Source organism: Panthera pardus, unplaced genomic scaffold, assembly GCF_024362965.1.
Source record: "Panthera pardus isolate Hobbes unplaced genomic scaffold, ASM2436296v1 HiC_scaffold_6, whole genome shotgun sequence".
NCBI lineage: Eukaryota > Metazoa > Chordata > Mammalia > Carnivora > Felidae > Panthera > Panthera pardus.
In genome coordinates, this window is record NW_026526991.1 from 37,517,821 (window position 1) to 37,540,985 (window position 23,165).

A 23,165-nucleotide genomic window follows, 5' to 3' on the forward strand; every position below is an offset into this window, starting at 1 on the left:
TGAGGTGGAAATAGGTAAAGGGTCACTTGCTAAATAATGGAAGGTCATTTAACATGCAATTAATAAGCCGGCCTATGTTCATTGGTTGTATTAAAATAAGGGGGAAAATCACTTAGAACAAAAATCATTTTCCTTAGACAAAATTTGGAGGCTCAGAGCCCTAAGGCTGAGGAAAAAAAACAACAACAACAAATTTCAATATGCTTAAGAGCAAATGTGGGAGGAAAGGAAGAGAGTAAGTGTTCTTTCATTTGTCCCTTTATGAAGGAACAAGTCTGTGTACCTTGTGGATGAGCAGTTTGCCCTCTTTTGTGTTTTGCAGTAGTTTATCTGCCTCCCTTGAGCCAGAAAGCCTTGGGCTTGGCAGTTCCAATAGCAGCCAAGACTCTCTTCACAAAGCCCCCAAGAAGAAAGGAATCAAGTCTTCAATAGGACGTCTGTTTGGTAAAAAGGAAAAAGCCCGACTCGGGCAGCTCCGTAAGTGTGCATGAATTTGATAACTTCCACTGTGACTCATTTTGGTCACTTGTGAGGGTCTGTCTAGTTTTCATTTCATTTCTCGTCTCTGCATTTTTCTTTTGCCTACCTGACACACTTCCTTTTTCAGTCAGCTCTGTAAATTCAATTTAGCTGAATAATGTTTGACAAAACTTACAAGGGAAGAATATTATAAAACATCCAATCCTTTTGATTCCTCTGTGAATAACAATAGCTAGACATTATTTAGGACTGACTCTGATAGACACAAGGTCCCTACGAGACAAGTGTTATTACTGTTGTTCTTATTTATCGATGAGTAAACAATGTCTTAGTAATTTACAGAACTGAAATATTCATCTTAGTGTCAATGTTTAAAACCACTGAGTATACTGCCGCTTAAAACACAGATGTATATAAATGCTTTTCTGTTGAAAAAATTGAGATGCCTACAAAAAATCCATAATAACTTTTTAACCAAAATAAAGAATTGTGATATTCAGGCCAAAAAAGTACAGGTTTCTTTATTTAAAGCTATCACAGCTTTCCACAGAATAAACTCTACAGTATGTAAGTGGGAGGACAGAGGAAGGAATAGGGCAATAGGGATTGTGTTAGTTATTGTTGGACACTAATGGAATAAAAATATGGATCAGTACAGGGGCGCCTGGGTGGCTCAGTCCGTTAAGCATCTGACTCTTGATTTCTGCTCAGGTCAGAATCTCACAGTTTGATTTGTGAGAGTGAGGCCGTGTCTGGCTCTGTGCTCTTAGCGCTTGGGATTCTCTCTCTCCCTGTCTCTCTCTGCCCCTCCATAGCTCACGCTTTCTCTCTCTCTCAAAATACATAAATAAACTTTATATAAAATACATAAGTAAACTTTATATATATGTGTATATACGCACATATGTATATATATATACACACATGTGTATACATACGTGTGTATATGTGTGTGTGTATATATGTACATATATATATATATGAGCCTGGGTAGCTCAATTCATTAAGTGTCCAACTCTTGATTTTGGCTCAATTCATGATCTCATGGTTCATAGGTTCGAGACCCACATCAGGGGCTGCACTAACAGTGCAGAGCCTGTTTCAGATTCTCTCTCTTTTCCTCTCTTGGCCCTTCCCCTATTTGTGTGCTCTCTCTCTCTCTCTATCAAAATAAATAAATAAACTTTAAAAGAGATAGATACATACATACATACATACATCAGTACATTTGAAATGACCCTAGGTAAATATACACTTGGCTTGTGTGTATGTGTGTGTGTGTGTGTGTGTGTGTGTGTGTGTGTGTCTTCCTATATTTTTTCTTCTGAAATCTCTTTTCATCACATTGGTTATTGTGATTGCATCTTCTTTTTTCTATCTTTTCTTATTTAACATAGAAATATAGTTAATCTATTGAAAAAATATTTAGCTCCTTCCTCCAATGGTGAATGCTGAACAGAATGATACAAATCTCTTAGCACTTTCTTTAGTTTCCCAAATAAAGGAATGATTACTTACAAGTAATGCTCCAACTTCCTGGCTAACTTTCCTGTCCTGGCACTGAAAGAATTTCTGAGAGCAATATTTATGTTTGCAGAGGTACAAATGTCATATATTCAAAAGTGCCTTTGTAAAATCCACACAAAGTATCGGAAGCCATGAAAAACTAATGTCCAGACAGCTGTGTGATTAAATGTTACTCAACAGATGAATTAAATCCTTTTTGGACTTCTGTTTCTCAGGAAAGGAACTCCTAAGGCTATAAAAAAATTATTGCATAAGGAAAGAAGATAGAAGATGATTATTTTTTGGATATAAAATGTACGTGTCAAGGCATTGTTTTAATTTCTTGTTTGATAACTATTTATATTCTTACCAAATTATTTGTCATTTCCAATATATTACAGTATAATTAACAATAGTGTAGGTAGTTATTTTAAACTATTTTGCTAACATAGTAATCATTTTATTTACTCCTATTTAAACATATATATTCATTTTGGGATCTATAATTTACTTTTCCCTTTTAAAATATATTCAATTGCCTTTCTCTTTTGGCTTTTTTCTATTTTATTTTAAATTTAATTTTGATGAAGAGTTACTGAATCATTAGAAATTTTGCCAACAATATTCTGTCAAAATCAAGGTATCCAAAATATAATTTAAAGTCTAGAAAAATATACATTCTTCTTGAAACCTAGCCTTTCTTACCCATTTTTAGTAACTTTGTGTCTCTATGTCATACCAGTTATAAAGTGAATCAGTGATCAACTCCATCCAAATCAGAAAATAGCAATAGTTATTCATGATCATACCATCACCCTGGGAAGATTTCTGAGCTCTGAGCGATTTTGTTTTACCCTGAAGAACAAAAAAGTTACCACATAAACAAAACCAGAGTCGAAATCACGTTAAGGACTGCAATACTGATGAGGAAGACAGTTACAAATATCTACTCCTCTGGAGCTACGTAGAAGCTATATTGAAGGTGAATCAAAGCTCCTGGAGAAACCCAACAGGCTTGGGAATTTGAGGGAAGAAAAAAAACACACAGATAATCCAAAATCATTTACGTCTTCCTACTTTGAGTGAATAAGCATATATTCAAACACTTTTAAGTTTAGAGTACCAACCATGAGCCTTAGTAAAATGGCTACAGCATAACTGTTGGCATCAAGGAGCTTTCAAATTAGTAGGATAGAGTACATAAGCATATACAACCTTTTATTTAAAACAAAACAAAACTTCAACGTATTTCTGACCCAGAAAAAATTTACCTGCTACATTGTCTATCCTACCAGCATAGCTAGGGAAAAGGGGTTTGAACCCCACAATCTATGATTATACATCAGTTATTGGAATCCTGACGGACTTGCCTTTTAATTTTATCTGAAGGCATTAACCTATTTTGAAGCAAAACAAATTAAACTGTGTTAAAAATAACTATATCAGATGACACTCATTTTTTTTTTTTTATTTTGACAAAGTTACTCCGGAAGAGAATAGGAAGGGCAGTGCGTGAGCTGTGACTCATGGCATCCCTGTGGACAAGATGTCAAAATGAGGCCTAGGTGATGGAAAAATTCAGTGGGGTTTGTAACTGGTCGAATAGTCCTCCTGTTACGGTGCTAATAAGTAGAATGATGACACCTTGGATCAAGGGTTTCTAATGGCCTAATTAGGACTCACTCTGTCCTTGGTAAATACATCCCTAGTCACTGTATGTGAATATTTCAATAGCACAGGTATCTGATTTTTGGATTATTGATATGGATAGGAAACACAAATGGAAAAAAAAAAGGTGTTATTTCTGAAGACTGTCTCAAAAACTGAGTTACGGAGGGTCCAAAATCTCTCTCCCTGTGATCTTACCACATTCTTTGGCTTACTACCTGGGGAAGCACCAGCTTTCCCAGGTCATCAGAGAACTCCAATTATAATGACTATAAAGAAAAAAAGAACAGAATGCACATGACCATCCTAGCTGATGTTAACAATTAATGTTAAGTATAAAGAAAAGAGGCCATTGGGGTGCCTGTGTGGCTCAGTCGGTTAAGTGTCTGACTTCGGCTCTGGTCATGATCTCACAGTTTGTTAGTTCAAGCCCCACGTCAGGCTCTGTGCTCAGAGCCTGGAGACTGCTTCGGATTCTGTGTCTCCGTCACTCTCTGCCTGTCCCTCCCTCTCAAAAATAAAATAAACATTAAAAAAAATTTAGGGAAAGAAGCCATTGACAGGCATTGTAAGAGAGGGCAACACAAATCAAAGACAAAGAGATTTTCAAGAATGGAGACTTGATCCAATAGAAGCAAATGAAACAAATCTATGAAAAACAAAACAGTAAAAAAGAAAAAAATAGATTAAATTTGAACAGGCAATGTCCCCAGTTATTGCTGTATAAAATACATGTATCACTAAGTAAAAATACACAAATACATAATTAAATACATAAATAAATAAAAGGTACTCTTGTGAATTTCCTTTAAATGAATATGAGAGGCTATACATCTCCAAGAGATTTTTTTTTTTTTGCCTACTACATTGTAATTCTGTTTCCTTTATGGTCATCTGACAGATTGTATTATAGTTGCCTGAACTCCTTGACAATAATCAACATAATAAAGAAAATAACTTCATAATGACGAAAACAGCATCAACATTGCACCAGGATTATTTGGCAAGCATATTTCTACACATAAAATTTGGGTGACTTGTGCTGGCCTTTACTCCCAAATTTAGATTGTTCCTAGATGCTATGGAGCCAACAGATACAATGTAAATTCCACAAAGTATCTGTTAAAGATGACTCATACTCTGCATGGTGAAAGGGCCTTTTGTGAAGAAAACACTATTTAGCTTCAATTATGAGAGTGTTTATCACATACCCTTTTTGAGCCAGGCCCTGAGTCTAGGTGCATTTTTTAGAGAGCTAATGGACTAACTGATATAGAGCAATGAAGTAACCATTTATAAACTCAAAGTGTGTTTAAATCCAACTGAATGCTATGGCTTTAATACTGAAGAGAGATCAGAAGAAAAAGATGAAATCACCAATGGGCAACAGATTGCAGTCTTAATCTCTCTGGAGTGAGAAGTCCCTTTTTAAGTCCATTTGTCTATTGGACAAATGAAGAGGCACAGACTTTGCAATGTGGGTTTTGCCTAGAAATTCCTACAGACTTGTACCTCAAGGGCCAACATGAAATAAATTATTTTGAGTGGAATCAAAGGACCAAGCAACATAGAGATATTTGCCCTCACAGTCTGGATGAACAGAAGGCTCCAACCAGTACCATTCATAGATCCAGGTATATGAGAGTCCTTTACTGAACTCCTTGACCTGGGTCTTAGGAAGCCTCATACTTTGCAATACTTTCCTTGGAATTTTCTATCATCCCTCTCTGTTGCCTGGGAGAGACTAGGGCTGGCAGTGCTATCTGGGCAGGACTCTTAGCCAAGATTCGTACCTGTGTGGGTCCAATCACTGAAAGCACTGTTTTTTGTTTTTTGGGTTTTTTTTTAACCTTTCAGACCCTAGGACAAAACAGGGAGGCAGTGCTATCCAGGCATGGTGTCTGATCCAACCAAACCATGTGGATTTGAGTCTCTGTTGCTTCCCTTCAGAGTGTATGCTCTCTACCTCATGCTTGGGGTCAACCAGATATCCCAGGGAGCCCAGAGACTTAGAGCCATGGGGTTGTTCTGGGCCACTGGCCTAACTCTGTTTCCAAGAAGGTGATCTGACAAGTGAACCACTCACTCCTGCTCTCTAGAATGATATTGTATGACATTGGACCACCAGATCCTTGTCCTGCTGATTTGGGGTTACTCAAGATGTTTATGTAGAAAGGGAGCTAGAAAAAAAATACTTTAGTGGAACACTCACATCCCACTGGTGGTCCTGTGTCCAACAATCCCAACTCCTCAAAGACCTTGCCAAAGTAAGAGTGATAGTGATAGCCCAGAGAACTTCATTGAAGATGAGGATTTGGGCTTGGTGTTTGCATGCACAACTACAAGGTGGCCATTGAAAAGTGATAAGCAGTTTATTATCTGAGTAATCCTCTGAATCATGAAACTCAAGACTTGTATTCCTGAATACCTCATGCCATGAGAGGGTGGAGCTAATGATATTCTCTTCATATTCTTAAAAGACCTCCTGGAGAGTGAGCAACCCCCCAGATTCCCACAGACTAATGTTTCATATCAGGGGCACTCCTGCCATTTTAAGGCACATTAGAGGATTTTCTTCTCATTGAAGAATGCTTAGAATCCTTGTTCCCTGCCCAGTATATATCAGTTGCCCTTTGCAGTCACTGTGACATCTGAATATGCGCCTCTCTCCTCCAACCAACATACACAAATACTCATATTTCTTATGGAGATTGGTACAGTCTCCAGTTTACAACCACCGAGATATATAGAGCTGTGCAACAAAAATGTAACTCAAGCCACAAATGTGAATCCCATATATAACATTATGAAAAGTAAAAGGAGACCAGTGAGATAAATTTCAATAATTATTTGTCTATATATCAGAAGTATTTCAACATGTAATCAATATAAAGTTATTGATTAGATATCTTGTATTCTTTCTTTTAACACTACATTTTCAAAATCATATGTGTATTTCATACTTGCAACACTTAATTTGGACTAGCCACATTTCAAGTGTTTCATAGCCCTGTGCGACTAGTAAATAAAATATTGGTATAGATGAATAGGTAGACATTCTTAAAACCCACACAGCCATATGAACCCACTACCAGCTGGGCAAAAATGAGGCAGACTCTCTCCAGATTGGGATGACCATTCATAAAGTAAGAGTTCATAAGCTGGTTTGGCTGACATCATCCTTAACAGAACCTGAAAATTCTTCTATGAAAGAAGGTTCTCACCCAGAAATGTTTTAGCTGGGCTAAAACAAATGCACATGACTAGACTTTTGCTTCTGCTTAAGGGTACTGTCCTACATGCGATGCTTAAAAATAATTGTACCTACTATGGCAATAAGTTTCATTTTTTATTGGCATTTTGAAGTAGGGGGTAGCCATAATTCTCTATTAAGTGCTCTATTCAAAGGATATTAGATTTTGAAGTATTCAGAGTATTTCCAAGCTCCTCATGCTTTTTATTTTAATGGTTTTATTTATGGGAAACAATTCTAATATCTATTTTCCTGGGTCTAGCTTTGACTCACAATATTCTTCTAGAACTTTCTTTGTTTCTCTCCCAGAGCTTTTAATTTTTTTAATGTTATTTTTGCTAATTAAAATTTTGGGTTCTTAAAAACATTTAAATGATAATTTATATGTTCTTCTTTGCTCAGAAAAATATAAAAAGGCTGATTCATATAACCACTTGGTGGATGAAGTGTATCATTGTTTACTTAATGGGTCTACTTCATCAATCTCTATGTCCCCATCTGATCAAGAATTTCGTAACTTTTATGTGAATCATTAATTTTAGTTTTCACTTCAAGAAAACAATTTTATTGTTACTTGCAGACTGTGAATAATAATTTCTAGATATACAATAAGGCAAGTACACCGATGAGAGAAATAAAATATTCACACGCCATGAATAAATGGAAAATCCCACATTTAAAAATGAACCCCAAGAGTCCTTCAGTCAGCTAGTGGATGACTTTCCTAATGGTACCACCAATGAAATTCTTTCATAATAAAAAAATTTTTAAGTATTAATTGCACATGTGCATAATTGAATAAAGTAAATGTTTGTCCCTGAACTCAAAAGTATTGATTAGATCTAGACAGCAGTCAGTGTGTTTTCAATTAAAGAGGATTGTGTTACAATGATATAGTTCAGTAACAGAGTTACTAGGCTATGAGATTAACATTTATACCAATGCTCCAGAATTAGTAGCATTGAGTATTATAAATTGTTTGCTAAAATAAATTATGAAAAACAGTAACAATAAAATTTTTCACTGACACTTTAATAAGATATTACTTTTCACTAGAGAAACCATAACTTGGTCAAGCCCTGCAAATGTGAAGTCAGGAAATTACAGTGGCAGAATAGTAAAATTATCTTTAATAATTTTATTTATTGACATATTGGTGACATTTGTGTGGGTAGTAGTAGTAGTCTTCGTAAGAGTTGGTATTAGCTTAATTCTTTCTACCTAATCTTGACCTTAACTGGAATTGAAATCCCTTCCATTTAAAAAATATGTGTACTTTGGGGCACCTGGGTGGCTCAGTCGGTTAAGCGTCCGACTTTGGCTCAGGTCATGATCTCACAGCCCGTGAGTTTGAGCCCCGTGTCGGGCTCTGTGCTGACAGCTCGGAGGCTGGAGCCTGCTTCAGATTCTGTGTCTCCCTTTCTCTGACCCTCCCCCATTCATGCTCTGTCTCTCTCTGTCTCAAAAATAAATAAACATAAAAAAATTTAAAAATGTGCGTACTTTAACCCACTTAAAAATAGTGAACATTTTTTCACTTACCTTGACTTCATGTTTTTTGCATATAGTAAATACCAAAAAGAAAACAGAGTCCAGGATTAAGTTCTCATTTTTCAAGTGTAACAAAGAATTTATGAATTAACTATATGTTTATGGATCCTGGATGAAATAATTGCATTGTGAAATATGTAATTCTATTTGATGCCCAACATACTTTTCTTTCCTCTTCCTTTCCTTTCAAGGTTATGTATATTGCGTATTTTTCAGCAACAATAAAAATGACGCTACACCAAATAATTAGTGGCTTGCTGGGATAAGAACCATTCTTACCAAGATTTTTTGAAGATATAGGTTTTTTTTTCAGATATAATTATGAAATTTACAAAACAAAACTAACCTGCCAGAACATATGAAGTTCTGGAAGTAAGGCATATACTGAAGGATAAAGGAGTCAGCCAGGTGAGGAAAAGAGGGTGCCAGAAGGAGGATATGCAAACTCTTTAGACGTCAGCAAATACTTCTATAGCCTCTTGACTTAGCATTGAAGACATGCACCCAATTGTGTTCATTGGGCTATCATTTATGCCATTTTACATCAAATATGTCAAATTTAAAATATTGAAAAAAAATTTCATGCACTACACAGATATGTGCTCTTCTTTTTCACAAGAAGAAAAAGAGACCTTGAAGCTTGTATATTCCATGGAGTGTATATTCCATAGATTATATATTATGTCGAGGGTGGTATGAATAGTAGGTCAGTCGTTACCTTTTCTTTTCATTCTCTCAGTGTACGTTCATTTATGTACCCATGCCATTTTATGCATGTTGGTTTGGCAGTATAAGGACGATCTAAAAAAGAAAAAGAATTCACGATACTGAGCAGTTGAACAAATAACTTTTAAAAATTTATTTTCAGAATTGACCCAGTGTATCCAACCTAACATGAATAGTTACTTTTTCACAGGAGGCTTTATGGAGACTGAAGCTGCTGCTCAGGAGTCCCTGGGGTTAGGCAAACTTGGAACTCAAGCTGAGAAGGATAGAAGACTGAAGAAAAAGTAGGTTTGGAGATTTTCTTCCTCTATTTTCTAACTTGCACTTATTCTTTATCATTTGTGGGGGAGTTAAAAAGACAGTCATTGGAAACAATAGACTAAGGCCATTGTTGTTCTAGTATTCCCTAAAACTATTCAATTCTGGAGTTTTCTGGTTCTGCTGAACTACGGTTTGACATAGATGTACACATCTCTGACCTGTAGTAGAATCGACAGTTTCTTCTAAGAGACCAATGCATTGATTGCAAAAATCACATATATTTAAAATATTTAAATGTAGCCTTGTAAGTAATGTGATAATCTATTTGATATGAAATTCAGGGCTGAATTGGTATGATAAAAAGGGAATGTATACTATCCAACTTCGTGTTTCCTCTGACAATTAAAGTATCTCCTCTTATACAGGAGTATTTAAAAGAATATTTCCCTGACTGATTGAACATAAATTTATTTTAGACCCAGAGCAGATTGTTTTGCATCTGGCAGGAAATTATAGTGTATCTTTTCATTCATATATTTAATATGGAACATTTAAATGACTTGCAAAATTGGCAAATGTTGAGTCTCAGCAGCTGTTAGAAAGCTAGTGGGGTCCATAAGCAACATATTTTTGAAATACAAAGTAACATTTTTCAGTGATGAACTAGTACCTATAGAACATGTTCTTTAAAAGCCAAAGGATTTCTCTCTTCCAGAATCTATTGGTGGGTTACTTCTTTTCCTCTCCTCCTTCTCATATATTTTATTACGTTGTGTTTGTAGTTTTTATGTTTACTTTCTTTCCTATGAAATAATATTCATTGCTCTAGTCATCATTATTGTAGCAGATATGCTCATGGGGTTATAGTATTCAGTGTAATCAACTGACTTCATATTTTGCCTTCTCATTTGCTTTACAGATGTTTACTAATAATGAGGAAATACAGACTTGCAAGTTGTAGAAAAGCTCACTAGCCTAATTATTTCACTAATTTTCTACATAGCCCATAATACATATCCAATGTATAAATATATCCAATCTATATTATATTTATATACACATATATATCCAAATTTAATAGAAATACTGTGCAGAAAAAAATTACCTTGAGAAGATTATTTCTTGAATATAGCCAACTGCTCGGTGTTATTCAATACTAGTAGATATTTCTTTTTTCATTACTGATCACTAAATGTATAATTAAATATTATCACAATCTGTTTGAAATGTCTTACCTTTATTTATTACTATCAAGGAATTTTTTATTCAATTTTTTGCCTCTTTATTGAGAAACCATTCTTCTAAAAAATCTTCTTTTGATAAAGTCTTTACAATTTATTTCAAGTGTAAAGAACTTTCAATTTTATTTATTCAAAATTACTTTAAGTCTAAAGGAATAAGAGTGATTAAAGCCCAGCCTGGCTAATGAACTTGTTTTATTTCACTTAAAGGTTAATTTTCATTTCTCCTATAATGAAATACTTACATATAATGGCAATTTGGCCTGTTTTCACATTGCATGCAAGGATGATATTGAAGCAAACAACATAGTTCATTGGTTGTTTATGGAACCAAATTAAATGTCCTTTTCAACAGCCACTAAAATTAAACATTCCAATTATGCAGGATTTAAACAATAATATATTTACATTTTATCTCTTTCTGTTGGATTGACTTAATGTTAACTTTATGGAATTATTTCCCAAATCCTGACTACCCTCATAGTCAGAAACCAGTTTTAATTCTGGACTTAGTTTGAAGATTTTACTGTACTTGATTTTTGAGTGTTATTTTGCAATATGTTTTGGCAAAATATAATTTTATAATGTGTTAAATAAAATACTGGTCTTTGATATTAAGAAAATTCTATAATATAATAATAACATTTCTCAGTACAATTATTTCTTATAGAATAATAGTATTTGGGTTAAAATGGATCCAACAAGACAAGGCAGAGTTGATTAATGGAAGGACAGAAGTATTTCTGGTATTATTGATTATTCCATGTGTGTAAATATGTAACCAGTATTTATGAGATGTATGTAAGTGCTAATACTTATTCAGGACTTGGATGACACTGTGCCTTAGTTTCTGGATTACCAAAATCTCATCTAATGAGTTTTATAAGCTAGACAAAATAAATTATCTCATGTTTATTAGTCTTTCAAGATGGAGGAAAAAATCAAATACATTTTATTGAAAAATAAAAGCAAAAATGAGGTAATTTCTTTCAAAATTTTGAACAATTATAGTTTATGTGCATAGTCGCAATGACTGTGGCTTCCTGCCAATTGTTTATCTACATTCTATCCATTGACCAAGCCAAATGATGTTTCTAGCATGAAGTCTAGCATGAAGGTATAGCATTAACTTAGACCTATGTTCACTGCCCCAAAATTCCTATCAGAGCTTCCTTAGTCTCAATGGTAATAAGCAGAGCTGAATAAAAATCTTATTTTCAACTTTACTAGCGTATCAGGTATCTACAGTTGACAATCTGTGAATTTAAATTTAATTGAGAGAAATCTTATCTAAAGAAGTTAGTTATGACACATTTTTTTAAAACAACCCATATGTGGGAGATACTTACAGAGAACAGCATGCAAGATAGTCCAGATTCTTGCAAAGTTCAGAAATTTGTAATGTTGGCATTCTCAAACAAAGGTCTAATTTGAGGCACATTTGCGATCCAGTATATTCAACATACATAGGTTAGGACAGCTTACTGGCTCTGTGTCCCTACTTCATTCTTTTACTTTGCTTTGTGATGTAGGCATTTGTTTTTCTTATATTTCTAGTTATTTTCCTATGATCAGAAATAGGAATAGGACAATACTGGATCTGCGAAAGCACCCACTTTCAAGAAAATCTTGCCAACCTTTCCCTTCCCGAGTTGGGTAACCTGAGTTATCACTCAGGTGCTATCCCATCAGAACACAGTCTCACCTAGGCCTGAAGTTGATCTACTATTGTTCTGCCTGGTTTGCTTTTACTATGCCTCATCTTTACTACACTTTCCTTTAAAGCTTTAATTGCATCCATTGTTCCAGCAGGTTAATAGAGGGTACAGTTAATACCTACAATGATTGTGTCAAACTGAAACTCATCTAGTAATTCTTTGAGTACTTCACATTAATTTTTCTGGTCTTCCCCATTAAAATTTGACCAGTTTTTCTATAGCCTCATGGTATAGCTCTCCTAATCTTTAAGCATTGAGTCACTTAGTACTCTCAATATGTTCTCTTCATATTAAAACTGTGATTCTTGTAGTTTTCTTGATGTGGGCTGCTTCTGGAGTGTCACTGCTCTCTGAGATCTTGTCCATCATCCTTTGTTTGATTTCAGTGGACTCCAACCACCTTCTCTGACTCAACACATACTAAATGGCATTACCATTTCTAAAATTCACATTATGAGCAACTAGACCTGAGAATTCCACCTCTTCCCTTTTGTAACTGTCACCCTGATATTTAAGAACTTATTTCCCTTTCTTAGCTCTCCAGCTAATGTTTTAATCTAAGACCTACAGCTACTTGCTCAAAGTGGCCAACTGAAGCCAGCCACGCAAATACAAAAGGTAATTGTGTGGCATGATAGAAACTATTGCAAGGTCACAAACTTACATGGTCTGGGTAATAAAAACCTGAATTTCTTTGTATTGTTTTCTCTGAGCATAATATTTTTATTGAAGTATAATTAACATAAAATATTATATTAGTTTCAGGTGTACAACATATTCCAAGTTGAGAATCTATTTGATGATAGACAAAGGAGTCAGGCAATTAGAGATCAAAATGTCAGCTTTATCACCAATCAAATTGTTAGAATATGACTTAAGTATATGGCAAAAAAGGGGTGGTTTCCTAAAACTGAACCCCAAAAGTCAACAAATTTACCTGACACAGAAAAAGCTGGGTTGTCACAGACTTGCAAGGTGTACAAATATAATCCCCACTTCTCCTTGAAAATAGCATCTACAATATTGTGATTTTGTAAATGTGTCCCTCTAGAATCAAGGACTATAAACTTACAAGGAAAGAAATGAAAGTTTAGGTCATTAGCATCTAAAAGAATTTTTAAAGTGTCAATGTTAGTGTATTTGTATTAATATCTCATCATATTTCTTGTCTTTATTTTCCTGGAATATATTTAGCTGACAATTTCCCATATCACCATTTCTAGAAACATGATGTTGGGTGTGTGGCAACCTTCCTGCATCCTTAGAGATCTGGAAATATATTTTACATCTAAAATTCGTTGATAATGGCCAGAAGTGTACAACTATTGGTTTAAAGTAATTTCTCTCAAAACTTTAAAGCTACTGTTCTTCTTGCCTCTAGTTATATCTAATGTCAATTAGTTGTCACTTTTGTATATAACATGTAGGGCTTCTTCTCTCTCTCTCTGAACATGTTAAGATTTTTCTCTTCGGGGTTCAGAAATATCATAAGCATGTTTCCATTCAAATATTTTTTGTTTCATATTTTTACTTTATACTTGCAATCTGGAGACTTGTTAACCTGAACTGTTTTACATGTACTGACTTTTAAAAATTTCATTTTTAGGCTCAACTTTACTTCCAAGAAGCTTATTTTTAGAGACTTATGAGATTAAAGATGAACTTGTTTGTTTCAATAGTAATGTCCTTAATTCTCATGACAGTCTTTGATAGTCAGTGAACATATTAAAATTGACAGAATACACTGTAAATGGATACATATCTCCAGATATATATGTTCTGAAGTCTTTATCCTAATTTTTATCTGCTGATTTTCCTCCTGCGCTTTACACGGTATATGTTTTTTGAAACGTGCATGTATACTGAAATCTTTTGTACCTTGAGACTAAAACTGAAAAGTACCATAAAAATATTAATACACTAATTTATCATTTTCACTCTTTAGCTATAATGTAGGTAATATATTATTATTATTGTGTTAGATATGTTATATTCTTCCAAATGGATATCATTGCTAAATGAATATGGATTTGAAATCAATTTTTCAACATCATTAAAATGAAATTAACATTCCAACTCAGCTATCAGTAGCATCCTCCAGAGAAGCGGTTTTATCCTTGAAGCATGGCAGTCATAGTTAATCACTACCAATGAATCTTTATGTTAGAACTTCAAAGACATAAAAGTGAAGCTCTATAGATTTAGTTAATTTATTTCCATTGCAGTCCTAAGGGTCTTCCTCAGTGCATAATCTTTAATGTGTTTTGAGACTCGGCACTTTTAATCTTTGGCATTTGGAAGGTTCAGAGTTTGCATATCTCTAAGTAAAATAAATATCACTGAAAATATTCATAATTAGAGGTATCACATAAATTCCACTACATTCTCTCATTTAATAAATATTTATTAAGTGTCTGTGTGCCAAGTTAAACTTATAAATGAATTGCATTCCAGAGGTTAGTTTGTAAGACATGTGTTGGAAGCTTTGAATACATTTTCCCTTCGAAGTAGTGCTATATATATTGAAGGTAAATGTCTTTGCTTCCTCCTCAAAAATCTATTTTGTAAGCCTGTTATAGGAATTGAATCTGACTAGATAAAGCAAAAATGAGAATTCATGGTAGGTTATTAGAGTATCAGAGATTTCAGAAACAACAGAGCCAGCACACCTCCGAAATTTCAGCAGTAAGAGATTATGAAATATTTCTGTAGAGTGTTATCAAGAATTCATATTTTCTTTCTTTCTTTTAATGTTTATTTATCTATTTCCGATAGAGAGAGAGCATGAGCAGGGAAGGGGCAGAGAGAGGGAGACAGCGGATCCGATGTGGGCTCTGAGCTGTTAGCTCAGAGACCAGTGTGGAGCTCAAACTCACAAACTGTGAGATCACGACCTGAGCCAAAGTCAGAAGCTTAACCGACTGAGCCGCCCAGACACCCCAAGAACTCATATTTTCTGTGTCACCTAAGTCCAAATTTTAAATTCCTAGGTGAAAGCATGTGATTGGCTTAGTGAGGAACAGATATGTGTGCTTGGGTCAATCAGTTATAGTCATAGGTTCGTTTTATACAGACATGAATGCAAGACATAACCCAAATCTAATGTTCTCAATATTTCTCTGGGAAATGTGTCTCGATTTCTTACTCGAAACTTCACAAGTATGTCTTCTCTACCTGCACTGAGCTAGCGCTAACATTGCCTTGCCATCTGATCCTACGTTGCGGTCTGACTCCAACCACGGACAATTGTAAAAAATTCCCTAAACCTAAGAAAATAATAATATCTGAAGGCTAAAGGCCAAAATGATTTTTTGGCCATTGATTTTTTTTTAGGAAAAATAAAGCTAAGGAAAATCCAAGTGTTTTTATAACTAACTATATTTAGGTATATTTTATCTATTTGAAGGAAGGAAAAGAATTCAGAATGAATAGAGCTGCTGTTTTGAGCCAACAGTGCAATGTTCATAGATCAGAATAAGTAGAACAGAATTGCTATATAGTCTCTATACTTTCTGCTCAGGGGAAACATTTATGATATGGAATGATTAAAATAAAAATTAATAATAGGAAATTAAAACTTAAGATAGCTACATATACTAGAAGAATGATCTCCTTTTCTAAATAAGTCCATATCATTTGTCTTTACTGAAGTATATCCTAGATTAATAGAATACACAAATGATCATTTTTTACTCATTCCCTTAATGCCTATTATGTCCCAAGAACTGTGTTGGAAACTACTGATATTCAAATTGCACAGTTCCATTTTTCAGAGCACTTGTAGAAATACAGATGTGAAAACAAATAATTGCACTTAGGTATTTCAGAGGCCATGATCATTTCTCTAAATCACTAGTCTTTGAACAGAATAAAAAAAAGTGCCGCAAACCTAAAGCTACCTAATGTTCTTATTTCCAAGTTGTTCTCCAAGCTAGGGACCGCTCACCTCATTGTTAGTTGCCAAAATAAATCTACAATATTTATTAGATTATTTTTGATCAGTAAGAAAGGAGATTATTGATTACCAAGAGTAAACGGAATCCTTTAAGAATAAACTGTGCCCTTAAACTTTTCAAACGTTTTCTAGACATATAGAGGAGGAAAAAATACTGTAGAAACACCATTTATTGAGTGCAGCAAGGTATTTAATTTACTTCTAAACACAAGATTGGATTGAAACTAACAAAATGGGTTTATAACTGATGAAACCATTGTAACCGAAGGGGCTGAACAAAAGAACTGGTGAGGACTAAGTAAAATAGAAGGTGACAGACTCAGTTCTTTCACAGGTGACTTAAATAAGAGTATCAGATTTGTGGAAGAATGAAGCTGGAAGACATAGTTAAATTTTTAGATAAATTATTTTATTTAAGGAAGACCTTTACATAGAGGTCCAAATCTAACAAGATAAAGTTTAATAGGGGTGTTTATATAAGTCTACATCCAATTTTACGACTCTACTTACTGGTTACTTGTGTATGGGGGATATGGTATGCGTGTAGGTATAGAGGGATCTTAACTGAAACTCCTAAGATCTCTGTTTCTACAAAAAAGACAAGTTAGCAATGTCTAGCAAGGGCGTTAATGATTTTCAATATCGATAAAAGCAATGGATAGGGCCAAAATTCTATGTACTGCTCAGATTATAGTTGGATATTGTGTTAATTTCTGGGAAATATACTTTAAGTGGATATATTCAAACCAGCATATGTTCCAAGGAACATGACCAGTATAGCAAGATTATATCAAACATGTCTTCAAGGTATGCTAGAAATAATTAGGAATGTGTGGGGTATAAACAACAGAGATCCAGATTCTGCCAAGAGAAAGAACTCTCAAGTAAAGAAGAAATCCTAAGAAAATAATAGGAACTAGGGCAGTGACTTCTACTCAGATGACCAAACCAGAAAACTAGGCTTCATCTTTGCCCTTGGTCATCCTTGTCCTTATTCTTCCTTTGTGTACCTCTGTGCACCTCTGTATACTCTTGCTCCATATACTATCTCTTTAAAATCTCTCAAATGTATTGGTTTTCTTCTTTCCTTTTTCAGACCATCATACTAAAACCATGATACATGCTTGCCTTCCTGTAATCCATTCTTTGTACTTCAGCTAAAGAGATCTATCTAAATTATATTTCTGAACTTGCCTAGAATCCCTCAGCTATTATCTAGCTTCTCTAGGATAAATTCCAGATGACTTTATATGGCCCATAAATCCCTGCATCATCTGGTTCCTATTTATCTCACCAGCCTTACCTCTCTCTACTTCCCATCTTGTATGTTATTGTCTTAATATACTTAATATCTAATACTTGTTTGTAATTACCCCTGTTCCATTTTCCTCCTCATTCTTTGTATAGTAATGATAATATTTATTATATATGTAATAAGAATTTGATAATCACATTGAGCAGTTACAGTATTCTAGGTACTATACTACATATTTTACATGTATTATCTTTTAATTTTCACAAAGCCTTCGAGGTAGATTTTCCTCCACCTATGAGGAAACATAGCTTTCCAGGCACTGTACGATACAAGAGTCTGGATCTCTTGAGTCCAGCCTTTTTCTAAATTATTTGGGATCTCAGGGTAAAGCTGCAATTTAAAGTATGTAGTTGTTTGTCAGCTGGACCTTTATATCCTATATATTTGAATGGTTTATATAGGGAGTCAAAAGAGAATCCCTCACCCTCTTTATACTCCGAAAAGAGTAGCATATTTTTTTTCTGGAGGATAATTAGTTTGTCATCTGACCTTATCCCATCTTTCAACATGAGCAATAAATATATTCAAACCAAACTATTTTTTTTAATACTGGGAAGAGGAGATAGTTTCAAAGCACAAAATGTAGCTGTGTTATAAAGTTGCTTTTTTTCATATAATTAGCCACACATAATATCTCAAAGTTTGATGTAAGAATGGTAATGAGCACTTACAAATAAGCTATGTAAGAAATTTAAATGTGTGCTTGAATCAATCTTACACAATTCATTCCAATAAAACTTAAAAAGTTAGTATCGAATACCAAGGATAATTAAGCTCCTTTTTTAGAAGAGAAAAAGTCACTAATTAGGGTACCTTTAAATATAATGCTGACATCTTAATCTGGAAAGAATTCTCCACATTTGTTTCCACAAATATAGGATCTTATATTGGCTCTGCATAGGTTTTTCATAAGGTCTTTGAAGATGCTATCTCTTCCCACAGTTATTTAAAATTAGCCACCTATCAAATAAGATTATCTTCTTTGTTTCTACATTTCTAAGGAGAGCAGTGATTATCTGTATCTTATTTTCAGAGTTTTATTTTAAAAACTAGTTCTATATGTCCCCTAAAAACATATGTATGGATATATGTATATTTTATGTACACGTATGTAAAAATACAAAGAAATGTCTTTGTTTCAGGTTTTACAGAACCACAACTTTAACTGTGTTTGACTAGGTTAGATTTGCTAGGCAAGTGAACAAAATTCTTAGAAGAATAAACATTTCTTAACTTCTTTAAAAGAGTCTCAAAAATCTCTAACTATTTGAAATTAGTATTAACTTGATTTTTTTTCCTTCTAATTTTTCCTTTAAATTTTAGGTTAACATAGTATAATATTGATTTCAGGAACAGAATTTAGTGATTCATCATTTACATACAATACCCAGTGCTCATCACAACACGTGCCCTCCTTAGTGCCCATCACCCATCTAGCCCATCCCCCACCCACCTCCCTCCAACAACCTTCAGTTTGTTCTCTATAGGAATGAGTCTGTTATGGTTTGCTTCCCTGTCTCTCTTTTCCCCCTTCCCATATGTTCATCTGTTTTCTTTCCAGAATTCCACATATGAGTATTTGTCTTTCTCTGACTGACTTATTTCACTTAGCATAATACACTCTAACTCCATCGACTGATGAATGAATATAGAAGATGTGGTATATATGTACAATGGAATATTACTCAGCCATCAAAAAAAGAATGAAATCTTGCCATTGCAATGACACAGATGGAATTAGAGTGAAATCAGCATTAACTTTAAAGAAAAGTTATTTCTGTAGTAGTGTGATGATGAACCATACTGAAAACTTCTGAACCATTTCCTTTCATTTATAAAGATCACTAGAAATATGCTTGACTATTTATTTTCAATGTGTCCCATGTCTTTATACATAAAGTAAACCTTTCCATCATCCTGTGGTGCCCTAATATCCACATAGATCACCCATTCACAATTTAATCTGTAAGTGTCATGGCTTCCAATGCCATTCTCTACTCAGGTCAGACACCTTCCATGGTCATATTCTATATCATCTCATCTCCTCCAAATCACTCTTATTCCAAAATTACTAATTCTTACTAATTCAAACAGATCATTCCTTCCTAACCTTAGTCTTCTCCTCTCAGCTTTGCTTTGTCATTTTCTTCAACTATCATTCTTCTTAACTTCTATCCTTCCCCAGCACAGTTGCCCCTTTCTGTTCTCTCCTTGCTTCCTATTTAGCTTAGATTCCATGTCCATGATTTCAACACACTCAAAAATTCCTAATTTTTTTTTTTTTTGCTCTTCTTTCATTTGGTTGTATCCACATGCCACTATTGCTGCCATCAATGAATTTTCTTTCTCTATGTCTACAACTGAACACCTCTATGCTGCTGGAGAACATTATAGTACAAGACTTCAGGCCAGCTTCCTTTGGCATTTCATCAGTGCCCTGTAATTACAGTATTTTTCTCTTACCAATCTTGTTTCTACTCCTTGAAGCTTTTGTTAGAGACCTCCACTGTTCTCAAAGCTGCATCCTCTGCAGATGAACTCACATTCTGCTTTAGAGGGAGAGAAGGAAGAAACCATCTGAGTGCCCTAAATTATTTGCGGCCAAATGCATATTAACACTAGCCCCTCTTTTGTTTTATTACAGGAAACTAGGATACTCTCTTGCTTCAGTGCTCATCTCTTCCCAGTCTCTCAGTCCTGTTGTGCTGACTTCTCATTTGCTCTTATACTTTCAAATTCTGCTCTCTTCTTTAAACATTCTCAGGTTTCGCCTATTAAAGGAAATCCTTTCTTTATTCTACTTTTTCACATCAGTTGCTACCCATTCACTCCTCAATCTGGTATTAATAATTGATTTTAAAATCTTTCTGAGTCACCAATTTAAACCTTAAGAAGAGAGAAGCAATCACATTTCACATATGAAGCTCATGTAGTGAATTATGTATCATGTGAAGTTTTAACATTCAAAGTTGACTAGTTTATAAACAGGAAATGGCCCATTCATGTAGTAGGAGATCTAGAAGATTAAAATGAGACGTCTGAACAGTTTCAGGCACCATTTTGGAAAAAAGACAGATGTTCGCTGGTAATGTCTACTTGTGTCTGGATGTATGCTGATGTTCCCAAGGAAAACATGCCAATAATTGGATTTGATCATATTCATTAAATGGTAACTTAAAACCTGTTCTTTTTCTGTGTCAATTAAAACTTGTTATTTGCCTATTACTCACAGTGATCTTTACATGAAGAACATTTATTTTTCACAGAATCTGTCTTGATGTTATCATAACCTTGACAATCTGGAGTGAAGAGAAAACGAATAATGAGGTTATGTGTTATTGTAAATAACTGCTTGTAGGAAAGAACATAGAAGAAAAATTAAATACTTTATCCAGATGAAAAAGCTCTGCAAATATATATTCCCTCTGACATGAATTTAGAGTATTTACCACTCTGAGATATGTCAGAGTCATTTATGACTAGCTTTTTGTCCTTTGCAGGACTTTTTTTTTTTTTTTTTTTTTTTTTTACATCATGAGCTGAAATCCTTAATATTCTAAAGTGAGGTAACTGCTCAGTATTGCTTTCAATTGACTCTGGAGAATAAGAAAGTTCATAAAAACTCTGAAAAATCAGAAAACTTACAACAATTGATAACAAATATATTAGAAATTTAAGTAATACTTTTTGAATGTTTTTTTATATTTGTGTTTCCTGTTTGTTTTCATAATTTACATTTTATATTTAAGGTATTTTTATTGATATTAGTTTTCTATTTTTGAAAATGCTAAATGAATACATGGGGACTATTAATATTCCATTGTGCACATATTTAATCAACTTGTTTTATTGGAGAGCAATTACTAGATAACTGGTAGGCTGAGAAAGATGATTTTGTCCATGGGAATAACTGGCCCCAAATGCTTTTGGCAATTTTCCTGGAAAGCTCAGAAATTGCCTTTTTTAAGAGCTCATCAAAGAGTTCACAGATACGTTGACAGGAAAGCCATTTTAACAATTTAGAAACTGTCTCTTTTTGGTTTTAATTTTCTTTCTGTTCCATGTATGATGTAAAAAAAAAAATGCCTTAAATTTCTTAGGTCATTGTGGTGCCAATATGTATGGACATTTATGTTTTTGTTTATGTGAATATTTAAAGAGCTTCCCACAGCTGTTCTGGAGCTAAGGTCAAAGAATACGCATTTCTCCAAAAGGCCTATTTAATAAAATAATACATGGTTTCTCTGAATGAATGCATTTAGATGAGGCACGTACAGGGTGTTTTCATTGCACGCCAACCTTTTCTTTATAATGACTGAGCAATAAAAAAGAAACTCTCTAAGTTGCCTAATATCTGAGATACGGATTTCTGCTTCATATTTTCTTATATTTAATATATTTTATGAGTTGTAGTAAAAGTTTTATTTTTTCTAAGAATTAGTCTACTATGCTTGTATAGAAAATTTTAAATAATATTACCATGGCTTTTTGTTGAATTATTTAAATTCCATATTTTCCCAGTGCCACTACTATATCCAGGGAGCAAGTGGGCTACCTCAAAAATTATATTTAAATCAATGCTGTTTTGCGATGATTTATGGTAATATTGGTGAACCAAACTAGTTTCCTTTTTCCTCAGAGCAACATTTATAAACATCTGTCCAAATAAATGTTTCTGTCGAAAGAGACTCAGTTGGCACAAACAACATTTATTTTGCCAGTTCAAACAGAGGAGAAGGAATTATTGTAGCAAGGGGAAAAGAGTCATGGGATTCTTTTATCCTTCTCATGTTCTGATTACTGGCAAATGCATATTATAAAAATTATTATTCTTATGGGATTTGTTAGAATATTACAAGTATGGACCTGAATGTATAATTTTCTTCTTGCCCCATATGAAGGTAAGGAGATTGAAAATCAGAACCTGCTGGTAATTTTGACCAATCATGTATAAAAACTAGAACCCCGATATTCTGACGCTCACACCAGTGCTCTCTTAAGTTGCTGCCTCTCCAGGGGTCTCTTGTACTTTTTCTTGAGCTCGAACAGTAGACATGTAAGGCTGTATGAGAATCTGAGCACCATTTTGTAAATGCTGCTTCTATTTGTAAAACAACCCAGGAGTGGCCTGAGGTAAAGAATGTTCTTTAATAAAACGCCTGATTTCTTCCTGGAGTATACTAGAGGCTGGGAAAAATGTGGTCATGCATGTTTCAGAGTGGCTCATTTTCAAGAGACAGACTTACTAGTCAACAATTAGACCTGCCCTCAACCTGATCATGCTTTTGGACGCAGTGAGTATGTGTGCCACGGTGAAATAAAAAAAGACACCATGTCTTTCTCATATCTGAGCTTTTGCACATCTGAAATGATGCTCTTGTTTTATTCCATGGCTTTCTTTGGACTAAAATGTATCCATTAACATTTGTGTGCTTTTCTTTTCCATCCATCCTTCTCCATCTCATGAAAAGCACATCTGGGTAAGTTGAAT

General features: G+C 34.3%; 1 protein-coding gene across 19 annotated transcripts in view; it reads left to right on the forward strand.

Annotated features, from left to right (window-relative positions):
* PPFIA2 (PTPRF interacting protein alpha 2) overlaps positions 1-23,165 on the forward strand; it is a 475,555-nt gene that overhangs the window by 405,904 nt on the left and 46,486 nt on the right. For 11 of the 19 annotated variants that reach the window (XM_019455214.2, XM_019455220.2, XM_019455223.2 and 8 more), the window contains 3 exons: positions 323-477; positions 9,375-9,468; positions 23,146-23,154. In XM_019455214.2, coding sequence (XP_019310759.1) covers positions 323-477; positions 9,375-9,468; positions 23,146-23,154 — 258 coding nt within the window. The remainder of the gene's footprint in view (positions 1-322; positions 478-9,374; positions 9,469-23,145; positions 23,155-23,165) is intronic. The other 8 variants (XM_019455219.2, XM_019455217.2, XM_019455225.2 and 5 more) reach the window with 1 other exon arrangement.